General features: G+C 41.7%; 2 protein-coding genes across 7 annotated transcripts in view; one reads left to right on the plus strand and one right to left on the minus strand.

Annotated features, from left to right (window-relative positions):
• Positions 1 to 26,176, minus strand: part of coq4 (coenzyme Q4 homolog (S. cerevisiae)) — a 34,220-nt gene that overhangs the window by 5,855 nt on the left and 2,189 nt on the right. Inside the window, exon 1 of one of the 5 annotated variants that reach the window (XM_014133948.3) lies at positions 13,476 to 13,657. The exons of 1 other annotated variant lie outside the window; for it this stretch is intronic. In XM_014133948.3, the coding sequence (XP_013989423.1) occupies positions 13,476 to 13,605 (130 nt within the window). In that variant the 5' untranslated portion in view covers positions 13,606 to 13,657. 5 annotated transcript variants of the gene reach the window in all.
• On the plus strand, positions 968 to 26,030 carry traf2b (Tnf receptor-associated factor 2b). Of its 2 annotated transcripts, XM_014135136.3 has the most exons (11): positions 968 to 1,120; positions 9,525 to 9,723; positions 11,008 to 11,086; positions 11,398 to 11,496; positions 14,443 to 14,604; positions 14,761 to 14,835; positions 20,365 to 20,439; positions 21,749 to 21,976; positions 22,280 to 22,583; positions 22,755 to 22,903; positions 23,052 to 26,030. In XM_014135136.3, the coding sequence occupies exons 2-11, from the start codon at positions 9,554 to 9,556 to the stop codon at positions 23,268 to 23,270; spliced, it is 1,560 nt and encodes a 519-aa protein (XP_013990611.1). In that variant the 5' UTR covers positions 968 to 1,120; positions 9,525 to 9,553; the 3' UTR covers positions 23,271 to 26,030. The 2 variants fall into 2 exon arrangements, with proteins under 2 accessions (XP_013990611.1, XP_013990617.1); XM_014135142.3 differs by lacking the exons at positions 968 to 1,120; positions 9,525 to 9,723 and adding an exon at positions 10,264 to 10,558.

Genomic DNA, 26,176 nt, shown 5'->3' on the forward strand with positions numbered 1-26,176 from the left:
GACAAACCAGTGTGTGCCCAGTGGGTTGTGATAGGAGTTTTTCCTTTGCACTTCATGAGATCATATGACAATGAATAGGTAATCAATACTGTGTTTTGTAGCCCTATACAAAACGGACTCTAGTCCAAGGGGTACTAGGCCCACTGTACCCTTTTCTAGGGAACCCCTACACATTTTTAAGAATACAATGTGCGGCTAAAATGAATTGTCGACACTGAAAATATAAAATTGCACAACTGTTTATCAAACAGTTCTTCCATTATAGGTATTTTGGCCTTGCTGCAGTTATTTTCATTTAGTTCGTTTTATCCCTGCTGCTTCAGGGAACCCCTGACAGCACTCTGAGCACTTCTTGTTTGAAGTTTTATTAGTCGTACTGTATGTACAGGATATGTATGGTATACATAGCCCAACGAAATGAATAGTTGCAGGTTCATTCTCGAAAATGCAACAACATTAAGAAATAAAAGAAGAATACGAATATAAAGTAAATGATGCCAACATCTTTGCATAAGTATAATACAGGAAGGTACTATTTATAGTCTAATATTTGAGCAGTATAATAAATCTGGTAGCTGCAGTTGTGATGCGTCTTGCTTGAGAAACCCTGGTCTAGACTGCGCAGTAGATCTACAGATGAGTAGGGGAAACCAAACTGGTTTGCCCTATTTATAAACGGTAGTTCTGTGACGTGATATAATGGAGGACCCCTACTGTGGAGTTGTGGTACACTCCGCTAACCGCTACTATACGACCTCATAGCTAAATAAAACAAATAATACATTATCATTCTCTAATTATCGAAATATATATTGTCCATGGTTATTTAGTTACAATACAGTCCCACTTACATACCTTCGAACATAAACGCGCCGCTACCAGTGCTTCTTCGACTTGAAACGAGGAGTGAACGTAACATTTCTATGTTGTGAGGTGGCTGGCACATACGCATTATACCGAAAATGAAGCGGACGTGATGACGTGTCATGACGGTGTCACTCATAATGGAACTGTTGTGTGTGTGCCTTATGTGCTACATTCAATTATGATTGCATTTCATGTCTTGGCTAGAAGACAACGCATCTGCAAACATCGAATGTTAGCCATCCTACTATATCAGGTAAATCAAATATTACAATGTATAACGTTAAGTGTGATGTTAGGGAAAGTTATGTGCTCAAGTTAACGTTTCCAAAAGCTAACCAAACAAAAATATTACTTTCATGATACGTGTTTGAGCCATCATGTTGTGTTATTGGCTGTACGTTTGTTTATCCCATGTGTAACTGTTGTTTTTGTCGCACCGCTTTACAAGTTACATTACAAAAAAAGTTATATTACAAATGTTCCAGTAACATCACATTGGAGCACGTATTGGTGAGTATAACACTTGGGTTACTTAGCTAGCAGTTAGATGATTGTGACGATGACCCATACACGGAGCAACTGCATTTTTGAGCATGAATTCAGACTCGATCGTAGCCTATGCCTGCCTGAACATGGCTGCGTATTTAGGGTGCAGCACAGAGTAGGAAGATCCGCGTTACTGTTTATACGTATTTTTTTGGTCCGGTAGAAACACATATACATACAGACAAATACACGTACCTAAACGTTACAGTCCCTCGAATTGTTGGATGGATCTCTACTTGAGAATTATTTCATGGCAATCTTGTTTACTTTTTTCAGGGTCAACGTCGCAGCCTATGCCACATTCATTAGTTTATGCCATTAAAATTCTCTTCGTGAAGTCAGTCTTATCAATTGTATCTTATTGTATTGGTTACATTGGCAATATAATATAATTGACCTTGCTCTCGTTTGTACTTATGATACACAATTGTAATGGCTGATTCCTCACGAAACTAGAACAAAAAAATACCATGCTACTCTATATATAGAAATGTATGTGGACAACCCTTCAAGTTAGTGGTTTCGGCTATTTCAGCCACACCTGGTGCTGGCAGATGTATAAAATCGAGCACACAGCCATGCAATCACTTTAGACAAACATTGGCAGTAGAATGGCCTTACTGAAAAGCTCAGTGACTTTCAAAGTTACACCATGATAGGATGCCACCTTTCCAACAAGTCAGTTTGTCAAATTTCTGCCCTGCTAGAGTTGCCCTGTTCCAAACTGCCTCGGGAAGCAATGTCAGCACAAGAACTGTAAGTTGGGAGCTTCATGGAATGGGTTTCCATGGCCGAGCAGCTGCACACAAGCCTAAGATCACCATGCGCAATGCCAAACGTCGGCTGGAGTGGTGTAAAGCTCACCGCCATTGGACTCTGGAAATGTGGAAACGCATTCTCTGGAGTAATGAATCACGCTTCACCATCTGGCAGTCCGCTACCTGCCAGAATGTATAGTGCCAACCTTAGTTTGGTGGAGGAGGAATAATTATCTGGGGTGGTTTTCCATGGTTCGGGCTAAGCCCCGTAGTTCCAGTGAAGGGAAATCTTAATGCTACAGCATATAATGACATTCTAGATTCTGTGCTTAAAACTTTGTGAAAGCAGTTTGGGGAAGGCCCTTTCCTGTTTTGACATGACAATGCCCCCGTCCACAAAGCGAGTTCCATACAGAAATTCTTTGATGAGATCAGTGTGGAATAACTTGACTGGCCTGCACAGAGCCCTGACCTCCCATTGAACACATTTGGGATGAATTGGAACGCTGACTGCGAGCCAGGCCTAATCGCCCAACATCAGTGCCCGACCTCACTAATGCTCTTGTGGCTGAATGGAAGCAAGTCTTAATGCTGCGTTCATGACCAAGTGGGAAGGTTGTAGTTACCAGTTATGTCGTAATGAGTTTTGTATATTAATGTGCTTTTAAGTGGGAAATCCAATCAAGGATAGAGGTCATTAAAAAGCTAGCTATGATTGTTTTGCTCTTTTTTTATTTTTTGCCCATAAGAAGTATATCCAGAGCTGCTTTTGATTTCTGAATCAAACGGAAGATGAAAGGCAACATCAGTACATTAGAAGTTTCAGTAAATAAATAGCTAGCTGAATGACCTGCCAAGACGGCACATGCCTAATGTGTTCTGTGCTGGTTACATTGTCTAGCTGGCTACAGAACAGTTTTACCTATCAATTTAGAAAATGATCACAGCCGTTAATGTAAATGCATGCACGAAAATCAATTTAAGCATGTGTTCAAAAGCTTAGAAACACATTACAATTTGTTATTTCTGTTAACACAACTTTTGTTGTTGACGTGATATGTCGTCAGAGCTGCAAATGGGTGACTTGGAGCACAGAGAATATGCTGTTTTCATGTGCTATGAGTTATCAGAAGTTCCTAGTTCACTAGAACGACCCTACAGGCTGGAATTTCAAGTGGGGAAACTGAGAAAATGTTGTTGCCTGGGTTGCTGAGTTGTGACGTTTCACCATTGACCTTTTACCTTTTCAACCAAAAGATGACCACGTCCGTTTTTGTCAACTACAATATGGGTAATGTAGCTAGTTTGACCATATTGTCAATGTTAAACAAGCTAGCAAACTTTATTATAAGCAATGTTAAAATGTTATCGGTTGAAGAATTGTTCGGACCAAAAACCACATGAATGAAACAAAGTCCTATTTCCGACATCACAGCTAAGAAATAGGAAGCTCCGACGAGCACTAAAACGCAGCTTGATAGACAGGTTTCCCACTTCCCACTTGTAATACGAGTTGGTGGGGCATTCAAGTGGATTTTTCCTAGTCCTACACATTTATGAGATGTCATGCATAAAGGAAGTGGAAATTTGACCTGCAGAACAACAATTAAGTTTAGGTATAGGGGGTTGAAATGAATTAAGGTTAGGTTTAGGAATTCGGGTTAGGTTAAGGTTAGATATAGTTTCAGTGAGGGTTAGGGAAAGGCATAAAAGCTACCATCTGCCGGTCAAGTATAGTATACACTGACAATTGTCATTTGTACAAGTACTTCCTTTTTACAATCTTTAACACAGATTTTTGGTAGTCAATCTAGCCTCCTAGTGGTTCATAAAAACACTGCACTATGAGACTGCATTAGGTCTTCCAAATTCTCTGACCTTTCTCCCATAGTGTGCACTTGTGTGAAAGCATGTAATGTTCAGGGCCTCGAGTGGCGGATGTGTGACAGCGGTAAGGTGTCCATGTCTCTGCACTGTACTGGGGCTCCTGAGTGGTGCAGCGGTCTAAGGCACTGCGTCACTACAGACACCCTGGTTCAAATTCAGACTGTCCCATAGGGCGGCACACAATTGGCCCAGCGTCGTCCGGGTTTGGCCGGTCTAGGCCGTCCATTGTAAATAAGAATTTGTTCTTAGCTGACTTGTCTAGTTAAAAATGTAAAACAGTAGTGTGTGTGTGGAGTCAGACTGCTTCATGGACTGCCACTTTCGTTGATCTTCTTAGGTCCTTGTTTCCAAAGAACTATTTGGGACCCAGTGCATATGCAGCAGAGGTGCATCTGATGGCTTGGTGCATCTCTATTTGCCTTCCATAGACCTAGGCGTACGTTTTATTGGCGCCCTGGTCAGTTGGAATTTATTTCTACTCTGTTCGAGTGTTGCACGCTGCACGGAACCACGTTTCTCGTTAGTTGTCACATCCCTTTGTCTGTTAAGAGGTGCTGCTACCATCTGTCCAGGAGAGATTAGGCTCTGCCCGGCTGTTGGGGTTGCTGCGGGAGAAGGAGGATGTAGCAGATGACTAAGTGCATCGCTGCTGCCTTTCTGAGACCAAGAAGTAGGCTTCGTTCACCTCGGCCCGGATCTAGAAATGCCTTGGCTTTACAGGGTCAGTGGGAAGGCCTATTGACAGTGCTTTTTGAGTGGGCTATGTTTTAACGGTGTGGAGCAGAGGACTGTGAGATTGCGCCCCGGTTATGTTATTTCTCATATGCTGTATAAATTCGGAATTTCCTTTCTGGTACACTTGTGATGAGTAGGCCTGTCCTGGAGATACTGAGTATTTTGGCTAATATATTCTTGAGTTGCACAGACATTCGTGACTCAAAACCAGAGCGTTCATACCTTGGTTCAATTCTGAGATCCTCTGTGTTTATTGTAGCCTACACGAAATAGCCTACCAATGATCAGAGGTCTGTTGAAAATCAACCCAACATCACCGGATGGTCAAGTTGCCATACATTTTGAGAAACTAGAGTTGATAAAATGGATGTGCTAATGATTGAAAAAATCTAATCTGTCATGGATTGTGTATGGCACCTCCCATTAGTTTAATCGGATAAATCTTTCTCAGATAGCAAACTGGCCAAGACAATAGATATCTACTGTCAAAATGATATCCATAAAGTGACCGTGTACCTCATGTGCAAGAGCCAGTGATTCACCCTATCCAACAAGTACATGCAATTAGGGTTTGGAAAGATGAATGAAGAACTTAAAGAGGAACGTGATAGAGGAACTTTATTTTTGGTGGAGGGGCTGCAAAGTTGCAGTGGTGTAAAAATACTTTAAAGTAGTACTTAAGTCGTTTTTTGGCATATCTGTACTTTACTATTTATATTGTTGACAACTTTTACTTATATATTTAAGCATTTTGAATGCTTAGTATGACAGGAAAATAGTCCAATTCACGCACTTATCAAGAGAACATCCCTGGTCATCTCTACTGCCTCTGATCTGGCGGACTCACTAAACAACAAATGCTTTGTTTGTAAATTATGTCTGCATGTTGTAGTGTAACCCTGGCTATCTGTAAATAAACTTGAAAATTGTGCCTTCTGGTTTGCTTAATATAAGCAATTACTTTTGATATTTTTGCAATTACATTTACTTTTGATACTTAAGTCTATATATAAAGTCAAATACTTTTACTGAAGTAGTATTTTACTGGGTGACTTTTACTTGAGTCAACTTAATATAAAATATCTTTACTTTACATTTAAGTCATTTAGCAGATGCTCTTATCCAGAGCGACTTACAAATTGGTGCATTCACCTTATGATATCCAGTGGAACAACCACTTTACAATAGTGCATCTAAATCTTTTTTTTGGGGGGGGGGGATTAGAAGGATTACTTTATCCTATCCTAGGTATTCCTTTTACTCAAGTATGACAATTGGGTACTTTTTCCACCACTGAGTAAGAGTGCCATCTTGTAGCTGTGAAGTAGTAGTAGAATAGCTCCATCAAACTAAAGTAACATTTAAAAAAAATACAAAAAGTAACACAATAAAATAACAATAATGAGGCTAAATACAGGGTACCTGTACTGAGTCAATGTGTGGGGGTAGAGGTTAGTCAAGGTAATTTGTACATTGAATCTACTTAGCTGGTTTGATTGGATCGGTAAATTGTGTGACAAACCCTTTGCAGTGGGCTGGTGTGGTTGCTAATTTCTGCATTACCAAATGAGGAGTTACAAACACACCAGTCCGAGTTAAACTACATCTTTAATACTTAAGATACTTTTGCAAAAGTTCTTGACCTTCAATAATGCACTCTCTCGAATGAACCAGGAAGGTGATTACAGAATGGCTACAGGGATCTTTTATAGCAACGATACACCCCCTTCAACGTACATTGACAAACCACAGATACTTAGTAACAGTTCACAAAGGTTACGTTTTGTATGACAGATATCAATAAAACACAGCAGACAGTAACTGCTATGTCAACAGGGTTCATTATATAGACCAGTATCTGGTCCCCCTAGAACCGTCCCTCCCTGGTACTTCATAGAACAGAACCATTAGCTCATGTCCTCTGGAATGCTTTTTAGGCGTTCTTATCAAAATACATCATAAATCTCCTTTGTCAGTGCTATCTCATAGTGGCCCATCCTCAGTAAAACACCTCTTGTTCCCACTCCTGGACAGGCTCACTGAGAGTGAGCCTCTAGGCCATATATTATCACAGGATAAGTACGAGATCTAAGAGAGGACATACAAGGGTCCATTTACTGCCATAATCCTCCCCACAATAAAGAAAAGGAGGGAGTGACTTGCTCACAGACATTGTGGAGACAAGTCATTGGTTCCCCATTAGTCACGCCATCCCTTCACATGGTTTAAGAATAAGTAAAGACACATTCACATATGAAGACAAATCTGACCTCTCCCCTCTCTGGGCCCCAAGTGTCTGAGCCCCAGCTAAGGTAGACATGCAACTGAAAAGACACTAGAGTCCAATGGACACTTTCTAATGACAAGTACCTCAAATAAGCATATTATACTAATAAAACATCTTAATTATCTATGTTATCCAAATAATTCTGATTCGTCCACGACAGTGGTCACTCTCCTGTATAGGAATCTATAAATTTCCACAGACCGCAAACTCTCTTTACCTGACTCTACTTTTAACCAGAGCCCTGCTCATGTTCTGTTACCAATGGTTTACTGATTAGGGAGAACAAATCCCTAGGGACGCTGGGGTCTCCAGGATACCAGTAATGTGTTTTGCCGTTTTTATAATTCTGTTTTACACGGGCCATCTTTTCTCCGCTTGGCCTGTCCTACTGATATGGTTTCGATGGAGAATCAATCAAGCCTAAAACTTTTAATAATGCTGCAGTTACAATGTAATATCTTGCTATATATTGCAGTGGCGATTTTAGCATGTAAATCTTGGTGGGGCAAATTCACCCAATTTTTATAGATGCATGCCAGCAAAGCCACTACACAACACTAAACAATACGTTAATTGCACAATAACGGTGACAAACGGTGCCCACAAACTGTTAGGGCCTATATAAAGCTGTCCCAACGGTGGCGCTTTCCTTTCAGCACCACTTACCACCACTACACCTGGCTATCAGCGGAGCCTTGTCTGGCAGAGAAACAGTTCATTCAGCCTCATTTACTGCCTTTTTTAAAACCATAACTGATATGGCTGACTTGCTTAAATAAATATGGTTTCTACTGACGCCTTGTGGATTTCTGTAACTTGATAAGAACCGCATTCTCCTTCAATAATAATGAATGCCAACATGAGTTTTGACTTTTGAACAATACACAAACCTTATTACATTTGTTTAGTAAATTCATAATGTTTGTTCTCATCATTAACACTTAGCTCTAAGTATAAGCAAGTGCAAGCAAACAAGCTGCGACGAGGTAGGCCTATTTTTTTTAGCACTTCAATGGACATCAACAGAAGTTTATCCTTTTAAACTTGAAAAGAGAACCTTTCAGACAGATGTTTTAAACCCAGACTTGGACCACACACCCTCTCCACCGAATAGCAGGCAGGCGAAGCAAAATGGGGATTGCTTTGCGATACTCGCAGTTAACCACTTATGCCTTCCAAACCGCTCATTTTTGAATTTGTGATTTCCGACTTGTTGTGTAATGTTTATGGCCGATGAGCACCGATACGTTTTATCTATAATTTCTCTTCATATGTCAAAAATTGAAAAGGATTTGCCAGTAGAATGTCGATGTGATTCATGATGATGACTGCTTGTTTAGCTAGCTAGCTTGCTTGCGAAGATTTTGAAAGTATGATGTTGACATGATCAGTCCAATCAAAGCTAGGATAGCTATTACGTGATTTGACATCATTTTATCTGTGGCCAATGACCTTGGCCTTCTTGGATGGGCACTTCTAATGTAACTCTATGGCAACACCCAAGGGTGTTTGAACAGCCTAGCTCTCCCTGTAGATCTGCAATGATTTAGTGTCCCCATGAGGGACAGAACACTGAGCCAATCACGACAAAGATTACCAACGCCTATGCTCTGTATTTTCGCTGGCTGCCCCTCCACCACAGTAAGCACTGAAATGGACTGAAATCATCTGCATTTTGGAGCTGCCTTACTCAAGAACCAAACCATGTGTGTATATGGCTCTTAATTTTTTTTTAAAGTTAACTTTGTTTGCAACTGATTTGTGACATCAATTAATGCCAAAAGAACATGCTTTATTTTTCAATTATTACTAGTTTAAAAAAATTATAACGAGCCCCACCTGCCCTTAATGGCAGGTCACCACTGGTATATTGTATGAAATAGGGTTGTAATCTGTTGTACTTTACTGCCAAGTCATGCACTTGTCATCACAGTTTTGTTCATCACAACCCACATTTAGCCTAGTTCTTCCCAGCTGTGTCATATGACAAAACATGTGAAGTATCACATGCAGGATCACAAGTTTTGCTAAATGCTTTCTCATTCTTACCTCTGTACAAAGCAACCCACAAGCCAGACCTTGTGTATTCATTCTACAATGGCCTTTATTCTACTTTACCCAACTGGCAGCTGGTAGGCCTATTTGTTTCACAATACATCCCCTTTCACATCTTATTTCTCTTTCACAAGATGTCTTGAAGGGACATCACTTTACCCTTTGATAGTATTACAAGAATAGTATAAAAATGATGTGCAGAAGTTGTATGTGGATGTGTTAGGGGGGTGCACAACTGAACTGTGCATGCATCGCACGTGCAACAGCTGCAAATGAATAAACATAACTGTTTTGAGTTCTGTAGCTAGCCTAAACTTGCAGTGACCTGGTAGGGGGATTCGCTGCAGTTGCTCTATCTACTCATAAGTATTTGATGTTTGTTTACACAGGAAGCTGTATCAGAAGTTGATGGAGGAGCATGGCCCTGCCCTCTTTAGACTCCTCCCTCCAAGGGATACCGAAGAATGTGCTGGCTGTTTCCATGGAAACTAAGTACCAATGCCAGCAGTGTCACCAGGTCCTGAGGAAGCCGGTCCAGGCTCAGTGTGGACATCGCTTCTGTGTCCACTGTTTCAAACTGCTCACCAGGTAGCCTACAGGACCTCAGCCACTCTCCCGGCTCTGCAAACCCTGCTCTTTCCCCCACCTTTAAAAACCCTTTCTCACTGAGCATGCTGCTCCACCCCACCCTGTCCTGCTGTAGTTGCAGTACTGCAGCGTCTCTCTGTGGTGTTGTTGTTTTCCCATCAGCATCTCACCCTTCCACTTGATGAGCCATCATGGACTGTGTGTCTGTCTGCGGTGGGAGTGTGGTAGTGCTGTCAGATGATCAACACTAATGCAGGTCCAGCCTCCACTGGGATTATCTGGAATGGATTTTACCTCTGGAGGTGGTAACACTGGACCAAGCTGCTCTTGCTGATTACTACTCAAGATGTCAACTCACCAGCAGTGTTTTTACTCTCCATATCACACTGCCTAATTATTTATGTTTTTTAATCTCATCATTAACACACTGGTGTTCTTTTAGCTTTGAGCACCTTTTTCTTCTGTGATTCCCCCTTCTTTTTAACAATGATCTTAACGTTTTGTCACATCTTTAGTCCTTTAAAGAGGAGTGGAATCATGGAATCTTTTATAATTCATATGCTGCTACAAATGAGAGAGCAATATTTTTGCCCCTTTAATTTGCTAACTCCAGTCAAAAACGTGCAGTGGAAATGAAAGAAGATGGAATGGAGTTGAGCATCAGCGTTACGTAGTTACGGGATGTCCTGATTAATCACCTGATTATCAGTGAGTTATTGGAGTATGTTCAAGACTGGACATTTCTGACTTGTGAAATGTAAAGAAATCATTATCAAAGTTCAGACCACATAGAATCTGTACTGGGAAAAGCTATGAGTGAAGGAGTACGTGGAAGGTAATTTGTTGCCTTGCATACTGATGCGCCTGTCCCTGTACTGTATGTCTTGCCCGTGCTCTCTAATTCTGGTGTTGTTAATACCTGTTATTAGTGTCTTGTTGTAGATCTGAGTATCACCTATTTTTATCCCACTCTTGACATGACTTGCCCAACAAAAGTGTAATGTATTTTGCAAAGTGCTACTTAGTTACAGTGGGGGGAAAAAGTATTTGACCTACCATTAAAATTATAGACTGATCATTTCTTTGTAAGTGGGCAAACGTACAAAATCAGCAGGGGATCAAATACTTTTTTCCCCCACTGTACATGATTCATCTTTCTAGTTTAGCCCTGTGCTTTATATCCCACTGGTGATCATCAGAGATGCTGGTAGTGGATCAGGTGAGGCTAATCCACTGAAATCATGTTTAACTGTAAAATCCCATGACGTATGTCTCCATCATCAGCTCTGGACCCAAGCCCTGTGAAGCCTGTCGACAGGAGGAGATATACGAGGAGCCCCAGTCCATTCTCAATAGTAATGAGGTAAGCATTTGTACCATTCATTTGACTTGTAAGAATATCACTGGTGAATCATGTTGCTCCTGGCGAAAAAAACGACGTCAATACTGGAGAGTGTTTTCATTCACAAGATTCCGATTCATTACAGTTCAAAGCTTGAGGAAGAGAATGAAACTTGAGGGGGGAGAAGTGAACTATGTAGTAAATTTCCCTGCTTAGGTAGGCCATATTTCTTCACTAGGCACCAACCACAACCCCACGTTGTCTAGACAGCTCACAGTGAACCAGACAGCTATGTAATTACAGTACTCTTTGTTCTTGTTTCCCCCCCCAAGGCTTTTCCAGACAATGCAGCTGGTAGAGAAATTGCCAGCCTGCCTGCCAAATGTTTCAATGGGGGCTGCTCTTGGACAGGTTGCATCAAAGAATATGAGGTATAGTAAGGACTTAAATTCATAACTGTTGGTTTACTATTGAATTTGTGGTGCCTGATTTAGCACAGATTTTGAACTTTCGGTTTGAAACAGGATGCCTTTGTCTCATTAAGGCTCAGCCTGGAAAGTCCCTGCATGCTTTGACTGGCACACTGAGGCGGAAAGTGGAAAGTACCGAAGTCTCCCACGGCTAGATTAACCATGTTTACAGTATTCGGTGCAATAATAGTCATAATAATGATACTGGCTGCTATACTACACATCTCAAAATGTCCTTTGACTTTAGTGCCTTAAAAACAGGAGGGAAGTATTTTTTTGTGGAAGGAACTTTGCCCTACAGCTCTGATGGTTAAAAAACATGCACTGTTGTATAATACAAGGCATGTCAGTGAGGGGGATGTTTCTAAAAGGCCATTTCCCTTTTTTATTTGGTCAGAGTGTTGTATTTGCTTCTTATACAGCATATAAATATTATGTTTGGGTTATAAAAGGGATGTCAAGACTGTCAATTATATGTGACATGCTTGTCTATGCTAATGCAGTGAAAAGGGGGTTTTGGGTAATGATTGATACCGGTACATGTATGTCTCTAAGCTGTGGGTAGAAGTTTAGCCTATAGTGTACTGCAAATCAACAGTAGTTTAACATGGGGGGGGGGGGGAAAGTAGTGATACTAGTACTAACCGTATCTACACCGCAGTAGGGCTGATTCAGGAGATCATTTTTTGCATACGTGTAGATGAATGTGACCCTGCCAACTTGCTGATTAGCTAAACCTCTGTTTGTTTAGACTATCCAAATGAAGTGTGACCATCTGTAGATGCTTTACAGATGATCATACTATCAAGAAAACTAGCTGCTGACAAGCAAATGCTTGCTAGGTTACTGTTAGGGTTAGGTTTAGAATAATGCTTAGGTTTAGAATAAGGGTTTGGGTTAGTGGATAGTCTGTAGATACTCTACAGGGTAAGGGTTAGGTTTAGAATAAGGGTTAGTGGATAGTCTGTAGATACTCTACAGGGTTAGGGTTAGAATAAGGGTTAGGTTTAGAATAAGGGTTAGGTTTAGAATAAGGGTTAGGGTTAGTGGATAGTCTGTAGATGCTCTACAGGGTTAGGGTTAGAATAAGGGTTAGGTTTAGAATAAGGGTTAGGTTTAGAATAAGGGTTAGGTTTAGAATAAGGGTTAGGGTTAGTGGATAGTCTGTAGATACTCTACAGGGTTAGGTTTAGAATAAGGGTTAGGTTTAGAATAAGGGTTAGGTTTAGAATAAGGGTTAGGTTTAGAATAAGGGTTAGGTTTAGAATAAGGGTTAGGTTTAGAATAAGGGTTAGGGTTAGTGGATAGTCTGTAGATGCTCTACAGGGTTAGGGTTAGAATAAGGGTTAGGTTTAGAATAAGGGTTAGGTTTAGAATAAGGGTTAGGTTTAGAATAAGGGTTAGGGTTAGTGGATAGTCTGTAGATACTCTACAGGGTTAGGTTTAGAATAAGGGTTAGGTTTAGAATAAGGGTTAGGTTTAGAATAAGGGTTAGGTTTAGAATAAGGGTTAGGTTTAGAATAAGGGTTAGGTTTAGAATAAGGGTTAGGGTTAGTGGATAGTCTGTAGATGCTCTACAGTGTTACCAGTATTTTTTAAATCATGCAGAACAGATGTGATGTGTGGGGTTTCTCTGACCTTTTTAGTGTGATATGTCAAGATGGAGAAATGAAAGACAAACCTCATTCAATGTCACATACTTTGATACACTGGGGAATGGGAAGATATATACTGTTGCTCACCAACCAGGCATGGGCTGAACCTTTGTCCATTCAGGGAGTGATGTTAATTAAACGTTTTGTTGTTGTTGGTTAAAGTTAGGGTTGGGTGGAGCTATATTTGGGTTTGTTTATGGTAAGAGTTAGTCATAGAAGCCTACAGTGGGACATGCCTGTATGGTTAGTCCCAGGTCAAAATGAAGAAAATAGATGTGTACTCACCAGTTCTGCTGCTCCCACTGATGCTCAGGGAGGAGTGATTCCATAGAGCAGAAATGCCATACACCCTCTCCAACCCACCCTCCTTTACCCTACCACATGTTTTGAGATGAGACAAAGAAAAACAAAGCATAGTAAATGTTCAGTTATAATATGCTTGTTACTGCATGAACTGTGCAGTAGTATTGTGTTTGCGTTTCATGAATGCCAAATACTTTAGTTAGTAGACACAGGCTTACTTTGCACACCCTCACAAATACTCCCAGACCCCACGCTCTTGTCATGCTTCCCGCTCAGAGGGGGATGTTTGTATTTCAACTTGAAAACGTCCCTAACTGCCTGCTTATCTGCTGGGTTCAACTGTTGCAACAACCACAATCAATTGTTAACTGGGGTGCATCCCAGTATTACACTTTATATACCACAGAAGAATGAAATATAGCAAAACCATTTGACATAGAAACACAGGATTTTCAGCGTATAAAAAAAAATAAGTTTATTAATTATGAACATTAATAATAACATTCCACCCATGAGGCCACTCGAGGGTGATCCGGTCATTTGACTGCAGGAAAGGGATCTATGCACAAGTTTATAGTCATTGTAAACTACATTTCCTGCCACAGTACACTCATAAGTAAATGTCAGGTGTTAAACCTAACTACAATTCGAGTACCATTCAACTTCAATGCAAATTCTAAGACCAGTAATAACGCCACTCCATTTAGTTTGAGGAATTTACATAAAGTCTGATAAGGAATAACTGTCCTTTATGGTATAATCTCAAAACCCAGAACTAAACCTCATTGTGCACTAAATCTAACAAGTGCTGTCAAACTACTCAATTTGGTTCTGAGGGTTTTCAAATGTGGTGTACCATTCTTCCTCTCAAAGCTTGTGTCCATGTGTTTACAATCTGGGCTGCGTGTGATGAATTTGTTTGAATAGTGTCTTTTATTTTTGTTTCTAGGCACAACACGAGGGCAAGTGCGAGTATGAGCGCGTACCATGTGAAGCCTGCCAGGTCCTCATCCTGCGCAGTGAAAAAGAGAGGCATAACGAGAGAGAATGTGAAGAAAGAACATTGAACTGCAAGTACTGCAAAGTCTCCTTCAACTTCAAGCAGATCAAGGTGAGGGCGCTTATCTGGAGAACACCAATGGCCAACAAATGTACAATTAGCCCCAGTACTTTAGAGTAAGATTGTGAAGAGATGCGTATGGAATGTCCTCCTTACTCTCTGGGATGAACTGATTATCTTACCAATGCCACTCCTCATGTGTTACAGGCTCATGATGACATCTGCCAGAAGTTTCCCATGCAGTGCAAGGACTGTGGAAAGAAAAAGATCCCACGGGAAAAGGTCTGTGCTCTACTAGGGCTGGGTGATATGGACAAAATATCATATCATATGGTATTATTCAAATTTTGGACGGTTATTTGATGTTATTTTATGTTTTTGGTTAATAAAAGTTCAGAAATTTGCTTTTTGAATAGTGTGTGACCCTAGGGTGGCAACACAAACGCAGCAAAAAAGAAACGTCCTCTCACTGTCAACTGCGTTTATTTTCAGCAAACTTAACATATGCAAATATTTGTATGAACATAACAAGATTCAACAACTGAGACATAAACTGAACATGTTCCACAGACATGTGACTAACAGAAATTGAATAATGTGTCCCTGAACAAAGGGGGGGGTCAAAATCAAAAGTAACAGTCGGTGTCTGGTGTGGCCACCAGCTGCATTAGATACTGCAGTGCATCTACTCCCCATGGACTGCACCAGATTTGCCAGTTCTTGCTCTGCATTGTTACCCCACTCTTCCACCAAGGCACCTGCAAGTTCCTGGACATTTCTGGGGGGAATGGCCCTAGCCCTCACCCTCTGATCCAACAGGTCCCAGATGTGCTCAATGGGATTGAGATCCAGGCTCTTTGCAGGATGAGCCTGCAGGAAGGGTACCACATGAGGGAGGAGTATGTCTTCCCTGTAACGCACAGTGTTGAGATTGCCTGCAATGACAACAAGCTCAGTCCGATGATGCTGTGACACACCGCCCCAGACCATGATGGACCCTCCACCTCCAAATTGATCCCGCTCTAGAGTACAGGCCTCGGTGTAACACTCATTCCTTCGATGATAAACGTGAATCCGACCATCACCCCTGGTGAGACAAAACAGCGAGTCGTCAGTGAAGAGCACTTTTTGCCAGTCCTGTCTGGGCCAGCGACGGTGGGTTTGTGCCCATAGGCGACGTTGTTGCCGACGATGTCTGGTGAGGACAACAGGCCTACAAGCCCTCAGTCCAGCCTCTCTCAGCCTATTGCGGACAGTCTGAGCACTGATGGAGGGATTGTGCGTTCCTGGTGTAACTCGGGCAGTTGTTGTTGCCATCCAGTACCTGTCCAGCAGGTGTGATGTTCGGATGTACCGATCCTGTGCAGGTGTTGTTAGGATGATCAGCTGTCCAGCCTGTCTCCCTGTAGCGCTGTCTTAGGCGTCTCACAGTACGGACATTGCAATTTATTGCCCTGGCCACATCTGCAGTCCTCATGCCTCCTTGCAGCATGCCTAAGGCACGTTCACGCACATGAGCAGGGACCCTGAGTATCTTTCTTTTGGTGTTTTTCAGAGTCAGTAGAAAGGCCTCTTTAGTGTCCTAAGTTTTCATAACTGTGACCTTAATTGCCTACCGTCTGTAAGCTGTTAGTGTATTAATGACCGTCTCACAGGTGCATGTTCATTAATTATGGTTCATTGAACAAGCATGGAAACAGTGTTTAAACCCTTTACAATGACGATCTGTGAACTTAATTCGTAAAAATCCAAATATCTTTGAAAGACAGGGTCCTGAAAAAGGGGCGTTTCTTTTTTTGCTGAGTTTATATTCTAAATTATTTCAATGGGTCTTTTTCCATTTGGATTGTTTTATACTGTTCAACTTCAACCTAAAATAATTTCCTGCATTTCCATCTATTTCTGCATTTCCTGCACTCATTTGAGATCATTTCCCCCACTGCCACGATATGAACAAAAATACTAGGCCTTATTTTTATCCAAATGTTGCAATTGTGATTTAGATCAAAACACTTGGGTGAACTTTTCGAAACATTCTATTTCCATGATAATTATAATTATATAGTTAGAATATAAATAATAGTGGGCACTTTGAATACAGTGTTGCTTGACATGTCAACGAATGAAAATACCATGGAAGAGTTAATGTGACAGGGTAGGAACCTTTTACATTTTAGTAATTTAGCAGACGCTCTTATCCAGAGCGATTTACAGTAGTGAATGCATACATTTCATACTCCCCCCCCACCAAAGTGATGTTCAGTGTTTCCTAGGGGACCCTATAATCTTTGTCTACATTAAATCTGTATTCATATAGCCAGCATTTCATGCTTCGCCTATTCCTCTTTGATTTAGAAGATACTGTTGCACAAACAACATGCTGATTTAAGCCTCCATCAGTACTGATAGCAGACTGTATTAGCTAGCTCAGCTGGCTAGCTAACTAGCTAATAAAAGTACTAACTAGCAATTAGCATTAGTGGCTAACACGATTTAACTTGTTAAGAAATTACAAACTAGCTGTTTGCAGATGTAATAAACATTTACGTCATTTAGCAGATGCTCTTATCCAGAGCGACTTACAAATTGGTGCGTTCACGTTATGATATCCAGTGGAACAACCACTTTACAATAGTACATCTATATCTTTTTAGGGGGGGGGGGGGGTTAGAAGGATTACTTTATCCTATCCCAGGTATTCCTTAAAGAGGTGGAGTTTCAGGTGTCTCCGGAAGGTGGTGATTGACTCCGCTGTCCTGGCGTCGTGAGGGAGCTTGTTCCACCATTGGGGTGCCAGAGCAGCGAACAGTTTTGACTGGGCTGAGCGGGAACTGTGCTTCCGCAGAGGTAGGGAGGCGAGCAGGCCATGGGTGGATGAACGCAGTGCTCTTCTTTGGGTGTAGGGACTGATCAGAGCCTGAAGGTACGGAGGTGCCGTTCCCCTCACAGCTCCATAGGCAAGCACCATGGTCTTGTAGCAGATGCGAGCTTCAACTGGAAGCCAGTGGAGTGTGCGGAGGAGCGGGGTGACGTGAGAGAACTTGGGAAGGTTGAACACCAGACGGCTGCGGCGTTCTGGATGAGTTGTAGGGGTTTAATGGCACAGGCAGGGAGCCCCGCCAACAGCAAGTTGCAGTAATCCAGACGGGAGATGACAAGTGCCTGGATTAGGACCTGCGCCGCTTCCTGTGTAAGGCAGGGTCATACTCTGCGACTGTTGTAGAGTATGAACCTACAGGATCGGGTCACCGCCTTGATGTTAGCGGAGAACGACAGGGTGTTGTCCAGGGTCACGCCAAGGCTCTTAGCACTCTGGGAGGAGGACACAATGGAGTTGTCAACCGTGATGGCGAGATCATGGAACGGGCAGTCCTTCCCCGAGAGGAAGAGCAGCTCCGTCTTGCCGAGGTTCAGCTTGAGGTGGTGATCCGTCATCCACACTGATATGTCTGCCAGACATGCAGAGATGCAATTCGCCACCTGGTTATCAGAAGGGGGAAAGGAGAAGATTAATTGTGTGTCATCTGCGTAGCAATGATAGGAGAGACCATGTGAGGATATGACAGAGCCAAGTGACTTGTATAGCGAGAATAGGAGATGGCCTAGAACTGAGCCCTGGGGGACACCAGTAGTGAGAGCACGTGGTGCGGAGACGGATTCTCGCCACGCCACCTGGTAGGACGCAATCCAAGAGTGAGCCGCGCCGGAGATGCCCAACTCGGAGAGGAGGATCTGATGGTTCACAGTATCAAAGGCAGCAGATGGGTCTAGAAGGATGAGAGCCGAGGAGAGGGAGTTGGCTTTAGCAGTGCGGAGAGCCTCCGTGACACTGAGAAGAGCAGTCTCAGTTGAATGACCAGTCTTGAAACCTGACTGATTTGGATCAAGAAGGTAATTCTGAGAGAGATAGCAAGAGAGTTGGCCAAGGACGGCACGCTCAAGAGTTTTGGAGAGAAAAGAAAGAAGGGATACTGGTCTGTAGTTGTTGACATCGGAGGGATCGAGTGTAGGTTTTTTGAGAAGGGGTGAAACTCTCGCTCTCTTGAAGACGGAAGGGACGTAGTCAGCAGTCAAGGATGAGTTGGTGAAGTAGGGGAGAAGGTCTCCGGAAATGGTCTGGAGAAGAGAGGAGGGGATAGAGAGGACGGGATAAACACAAACTAATATTGTAATTATAGAACGCTTGTGGATTTATATTAAGATCAAAGTGGAAACAGCATTATTGTCATCATTGTTGCATGTGCTGCATTAACCATGCAGACTACAACAAATGCGCTCCTTGAGAGAGAGTGGAGGAAAAATGGACGTTACACATGGCGTATCACATTTAACAAACCAAACATTCAAATACCGTTATAGAAGGTAAAGTAAAAACCCAAACCGGTTCGTGCATAAATACCTGTGTATATAGTAAAATATGGTATACCGCACAGCCCTATGCTCTACTGTACCTCTGACCTTTCAGGTAGCCTAGCTGTTAAGAGCGGTGGGCTGATTCGAATCCCCGAGACGACTAGGTGAAAAATCTGTCAGTGCCCTTGAGCAAGGCACTTATCGTAATTTCTCCCGTTAAGTCGCTCTGGGTAAGAGCATCTGCTAAATTAATAAAATGTAATTTAGTTAAATTTTTAGGTCAGTTAATCTTATTTCATAGCGTTGTTGGTGCCATACTGTTTCTGCTTTCAATAAGGATGCATTATTGCCTTGCCAAGAGTAGCCCACATAAAAATACTACAGTTTACTATAGAATACTGTAGTACTTACTATAGAATTCCGTAGTAAACTGTAGTATACTGTAGAATCCTATAGTCCACACTAGTATCCCTCGATTGTGTAGTGCTTACTATAGAATGTTGTAGTATACTGTAGAATATTATTCTACACACTGTAGTATCCCTCGATCATGTAGTAACCAGGCAACCAAAAAACAAGGCAGTAAGAAAGGATATGTAAACAATATAGTCAATTGCTGGGTTTCCAGAAGAGTGCTAGTCAGTCATCAATGGAACCTGTATTTGCATGTGGGTCCCCTCCCCCATTTCCGAATGTGTGCCACCCATAACTGGAAAACCTACATGCCAAGTATAGACCATATATTGTGTTGCCTACAGGTTATAGGTTCCACACTTTTGCTCTTTTCTAACCGTTCAGCCCACAGTCCTACCTATATACAGGTTATGGACAATTTGCTCTTTTAGTTTGTCCAGTAAGTTTCTTTTAGGAGAAAGCAACGACAAGATTACAAATAAAATAATTTAAAACCTAATAAAACAAGACTATAGTATACAGCATACTACAGTAATGTCCGCAAAACACAATATTAAGTACTTCAGTAATTTCTTTCTCTCTGCATTGTTGGGAAGGGGCTGTAAGTAAGCATTGCACTGTTAGTCTACACTTGTTGTTTATGGCGCATGTGACAAATAACATTTGAATTAATGTCTTCAAAACACTGCAGTAAATACTACAGTATTCACTGTACATTAGTGAATACTACAGTAAAGTCTGCAAAAGAACTACGGTATACTGTAGTATTTTTTTTTTTTCCTGTGGGAGGCCAGAGCATGAACAGAATGGCCTATGTTAATCATTTATAACTCTTTAGAAGTCGGTCTTACTATAAAGTCTTCTCATAACACAACTAAAAAGGTAGTTGCACTTTCCATTTGAGTTGGACCTTTGAACTTAGATCAAAATAACCTGTCTCTCAACTGTCAACGTTCACATTTGAAATGATGGTGGGTATTTTCAGGGTTTGCCCCCATTCATCTTCATAACCCTGACCTTTCTCTTTCTGTTCTTTCCCTTCAGTTTCTAGATCACAGCAGATCCTGTGCCAAGTCTAAGACTGCATGTCCATTCAGTGAGGTTGGCTGCAAGGCTGTGGTATGTGTAGAAGATCAATTATATCTAATCAGATAAAACCTTATCTATATGATGATGCCTTAGATGTTTGAAAATCTTTGAACATAATGTCCCAGAAAGCTCTTTAGTACTGGTTTCTTGTTTGTCATAGAGGGAACAGATGTATATTTTCCTATGACCTGACCTTCCTATGACCTCATTTGTTAGTCAAATAAATATGCCTATATTTGTAGCCTTGTAGATCGAGAGAAACTTGCCCATTGTTGGGGTGCAAAGATGACTATTATACTGAAAAATATATAAATGCAACATGCAACAATTTCAAAGATTTTACTCAGGTAAAGTTCATATAAGGAAATCAGTCATTTGAAATACGGTCATTAGGCCCTAATCAATGGATTTCACATGACTGGGAATACAGATATGCATCTGTTGGTCACAGATACCTTAAAAAATGGGCCTCGGAATGTCATTACGATAACTCTGTGCATTCAAATTGCCATCGATAAAATGCAATTGTGTTCATTGTCCGTAGCTTATGCCTGCCCATACCATAACCCCACCTCCACCATGGGGCACTCTGTTCACTACATTGACATCAGCAAACCGCTCACCCACACGACGCCATACACGTGGTCTGCAGTTCTGAGGCCGGTTGGACGTACTGCCAAATTCTCTAAAACTACTTTGGATGCGGCTTATGGTAGAGAAATTAACATTAAATTCTCTGGCAACAGCTCTGGTGGACATTCCTGCAGTCAGCATGCCAATTGCATGCTTACTCAACTTGAGACATCTGTGGCTTTGTATTGTGTGACAAAAGAGCACATTTTAGTGATCTTTTATTGTCCCCAGCACAAGGTGCACCTGTGTAATGATCATGCTATTTAATCAAGTTCTCGATATGCCACACCTGTTAGGTGGATGGATTATCTTGGCAAAGGATAAATGCTCACTAACAGGGATGTAAACAAATGTGCGCACAAATTTTGAGAGAGAATATTTTTGTATTTTTGAGTATGGAACATTTCTGAGAATTTTTATTTCAGCTCATGGAACATGGGACCAACACTTTACATGTTGCGTTTATATTTTTGTTCAGTGTATATCTGATTTAGATCTAACCTTGGGTATTGGACACACCCTTAAGAGAGCCATGTCTCAAAAAAGAGACATCTAGTGTTTGTAGAGAGTAAATTATATTTATGTGCAGCCCTCTACAATTGAATTCCAGCTTTAATCTGAATATTGAAGGGCATCTGAAATTGACACTGAACAGTATGATACAGACTAGTTAACTGGGTGTGCTAAACGCCTTGTGTCACCGCAGATTGATAATGGAAAGCACAGTGACCACGAGCAGACGAGCATCATGGAGCACATGCGTCTGATCCTGGCGACGTCTATGGTGCGGCTGCAGCGTCCAGAGGCCCCGGGGCCGGGGGATTGGCAGGATGACTCTGGGCTTGGCCTGTACCGCGCTCCTGAGGAGGGAGCTGCAGCCACAGTTGGGGGCGGAACCGCTGTCTCTGGACAGACCAGTGGCCTTGACCATAAGGTGGGTCTCATTTGAGCGGATGTTTGCTATGTAGGAAAGCTAGGAAAACTACAGAAGCTAGTCTGTGTCTAAATTTAGCAGCCCAAATGTGGTGGGTGTTGTCCCTCCTCGTTTGTGACGGGGGCAATGATAATCAAGCTGGTAAATTATGAAACAGACTGGCGTCCTACATGTACTGTGTTGTTATTTAACTTTAATAGATGACCTGAATATTTGTCCATATGAAGTTGTTGAAGATACAGCAACACATAGTGTAGGGTTGGTATTCATTGTGTTCTCTGTTCTCCCCTTGTGGTCCTGCAGGTGACAGTGCTGGAGAATATAGTGTGTGTACTGAACAGAGAAGTAGAGAGGAGCTCTCTCACTTTAGAGGCCTTCTCGCGACAACATCGACTAGACCAGGACAAGATTGAGAACCTCAGCAACAAGGTGCGTCAACTAGAGCGTACTCTCACCATGCGGGATCTACAGCTAGCCGAGACAGACCAGACTCTGAGGGAGCTCCAATTCTGCACCTTTGACGGTGTGTTTGTTTGGAAGATCGCTGACTTCTCACGCCGCCGGCAGGACGCTGTGGCCGGGCGAACACCCGCCATGTTCTCACCAGGTTAGATCCACGCTGATTATATGTTATTCTCTACACCTGCGTATCCTTACTCTTTAATGTATCATAAATATACCATACCAATACACATTTATGTACTCATGTTTTCCTTGTGAGTGTTAGTTAGCGGCAGATACTGAGGGCCTGTCTAAAGAAGTGTATCTTCTCCCACAGCGTTCTATTCCAGTAAATATGGCTATAAGATGTGTCTGAGACTGTATCTGAATGGGGACGGAACAGGTCGAGGGACACACCTTTCTCTTTTCTTTGTGGTGATGAGGGGCAAGTGTGACGCTCTGCTCAAATGGCCCTTCAGTCAGAAAGTGAGTTTCTCTACCTTTCTGATTCCATATTCAACTCCATCTGTCATATTAACTTGATCTTACTTATGTCTAACATAATTAACTACAACCGACTGCATTAGAAAGCAAACTAAATATGAAGTCTCCCTACTCATTCTCTTCCCTATAGGTGACTCTGATGCTGCTGGATCAGAATAACAGGGAGCATATTATTGACGCGTTCCGACCTGATGTCAGCTCCACCTCTTTCCAGCGGCCAATCAGTGAGATGAACATAGCCAGTGGCTGCCCACTCTTCTGCCCATTAGCTAAACTGGCAGGCAAGAGCTCCTACCTTAGGGATGATACCATTTTCATCAAGGCCATTGTAGACCTCACAGGCTTGTAGAGGCTGTGGAAGCCCCCTACACAAAGTCACTAACTTCTGAAATGACATTATATAAGTAATATTATTATAAAATGCATATTTATTATTATAAGTATATCATAGACACTGTTTATTTTGCTGGCTGAAGGCACTGGAATGAAAATGAATTCTGCTAGCAGATCTTTTCAGTTGGTTTAAACAGAGAAAAATAGGGTGAGTGATATGGCCAACCCGAGCGTTGGCTCTGACTACTAGAAGTGCAGTATTATGCGGAGGATGCCGTGCCTTTTTTTGAATGCAAGGCAATAGGAGCTTGTCAAAATTGGTCAGCAAATAGGCTTATTGCACATAGATCACATTATGTATTTCTAATATATTTTCCAATATTTCTTAATTTAGAAACACTGACGTGATCGTGCCAAAATGACACTGTCAAGTCATGAAAAACTACTTTTACTTGAGGTAGCACCTGTTGTACACATGGACAAGGATGTGTTAGCGATCCTGCCCATTCATCATGTGAGCAGGCACAACTTTTTAAATGGCAAAACCAACCAGTCGGTAATTTATATTAAAGAAATGTTCCACAAACGCCGTCTAGTGCTTTCTCAAAAAAGCTACAAGCCGGTCCCAAGCCCGGATAAAGGAGGATGGGTTAGGTTATGCGTAAGACTGGCAGGCGCAATCTGTAAAAAATAATTGTGGGGGGGGGGGGGCAACAGTACAACTGTACTCGTTGATCATAGATGGCGAATACTCCTTGAGGAGCAATGGGCCTAAGTAAGTAGCTAAGAGTATTCCAAAAACATAACTACGCTTTCCCATTTAAACAGTTGTGCACTCGCATCCAGTAGCGGTGCGTGGGTAAAATCACTGGGGAAGCCAAGCCGGGGGGGAAAAAAGCCATATTACAACCTATGTGTTGTGATCATTGCGTTGTTTGCTATATGATCTGTTAGTTCATATGCCTTGACACCGTAATATAGATTCAACGACAGCTTTGTTTCATCACAAAACAGGAGAGTAACCTCTGTCTGATGAAGTCCACAAAAGATATTGCATGTAACAGTTACATGACCTACAGCATGGTCAAGCAAGTTAATGTTTCTGTCATTTTCAGACCACTAAATAACTATTGATTTAGAACCACAGAGTTACCGCAAGTCACAAAGAAAACAAGAGCTGCCTCCACTATTCCAGCACCATTTCAACATCATCTAATCACCTATGCTTATTAGTCTAATACAGTAACAACTAAAAGATACAAAAAAAATGTAGTCCAACCAATGTAAGCTAAATATGATGTAGCTGTCCATGGTTCTGATTTCTGTGTGTATGCGTGCAAGTAGAAAAACATGTTGACTCACCCTACACCCAACCTTAGAAATGCCAATGCCATCCTCCACTTTCATGTTGCCTAAACGATCTATGACTCTGTCATACACTTTTATTTTTTTGTTGTCCTAGGCTACCTGGCTAAAATACTTGCTCACTAGCCTAACTTCCTTTCATTGGCAATGATGCGCCAGGCCAGCTAGTTAACATTAACCTAACATTACTACATCTAGCTACATGTTGAACTTCCATCCTCTCGGTTCAGGTACACAATGTATGAATTTATTGTTGGATCAGAATTGCCATTATAATCATTGGCCAGTACGGATAATTAAGTAAACCGCAAGTCCAATTCTCTATCCATTGCTAATTTAGGAATGTGCCAATTCTAGCTAGCTAGCCACTGGAGGACGACACAGTGGGATGCAACAATTCAAGTTTTCTGTCAATGATGTTTGGCTTCTAATGTGACGTGATTGGTCTGAAGCCAAATCCAAACTGGCTTACCTTGAGACTTCTTTTTTTTGGTGCGCCAGGACCATTCACAGCTGAGCTCACAGTTTAGCTCAACGTTGATTGGCTATTTTATAGAAAAAATTATCAAGGGAGGCCAAATGCTCCTTGGCTTCCCTTGCATTCAATGCTATGGGTGGCAACAATGTCACTTTTTTTGACCAGACAGCATAGATGGGCTACACATACAGAGACAGAGGGTCGCTATTTTGTTTGCTTGAAAGCTTTTTCCGGTGAGATACATTCAGCCTCTTGCGAAATGAAGGAAATTTATGAAACACAGAAAGATAAATTTATTTTGTATGTTATTTTTTGGGGGGAGCCTGGCTTCCCTTGGCATCCATGAATACACACCACTGCTCACATCCATGCTGTATGCGCTGTACTTAAAGCCTAATAAATCATTGAACAAGGTGGGTGCATAAAACTGTGCATGTGCACAACAGGCTTTACCTTGACTTAAAGTAGTTTTCCATCAAATTGAAGCAGTATCAAGTTTGTGTTACCATTAATGTCTTCTACTAAGCATGGCAAAGAATTATCAAAATAGCGGCAAAGCAGACCAAATTTGACACCTCTTAATTGACCTCCTTTCAAAGGCACCACATCCTCGGCATTATCCTGAGCTTCAGGCAGACATAGGCAACACTTAATTTGAACATTTTACGCCATTTTGACTGAATGGTGCCGGAGGAGGTGGCTGACGATTTTACTGGCCCTTAGCCAATTGTGCTAGTGTGTGTTTTCGTGTTGTTTGTAACTTATTTTGTACCTCGCTACTATTATTTTACTGCTGCTCTTTTATTTTTTTAACTAACACTTATTTTTCTCAACTGCATTGTTAGTAAAGGGCTTGTAAGTAATCATTTCATGGTAAGGTCTATACCTGCTGTATGCAGTGCATGTGACAAATAAAATTTGATTTTGATTTGATCCGCTTGAGGCTCAGATGAACCGATCATCGTATCTTTCCTCAGTATATCCTCAGTATACTTTTTAGTCCAGTTCTGTTAGCTAGGTAGATGAACAGTGCCTATATAGCTGTAGTGTACAAGAGTACGCCACAGTAGACATGTATA

Source organism: Salmo salar, chromosome 01 (assembly GCF_965601325.2).
Source record: "Salmo salar chromosome 01, fSalSal1, whole genome shotgun sequence".
NCBI lineage: Eukaryota > Metazoa > Chordata > Actinopteri > Salmoniformes > Salmonidae > Salmo > Salmo salar.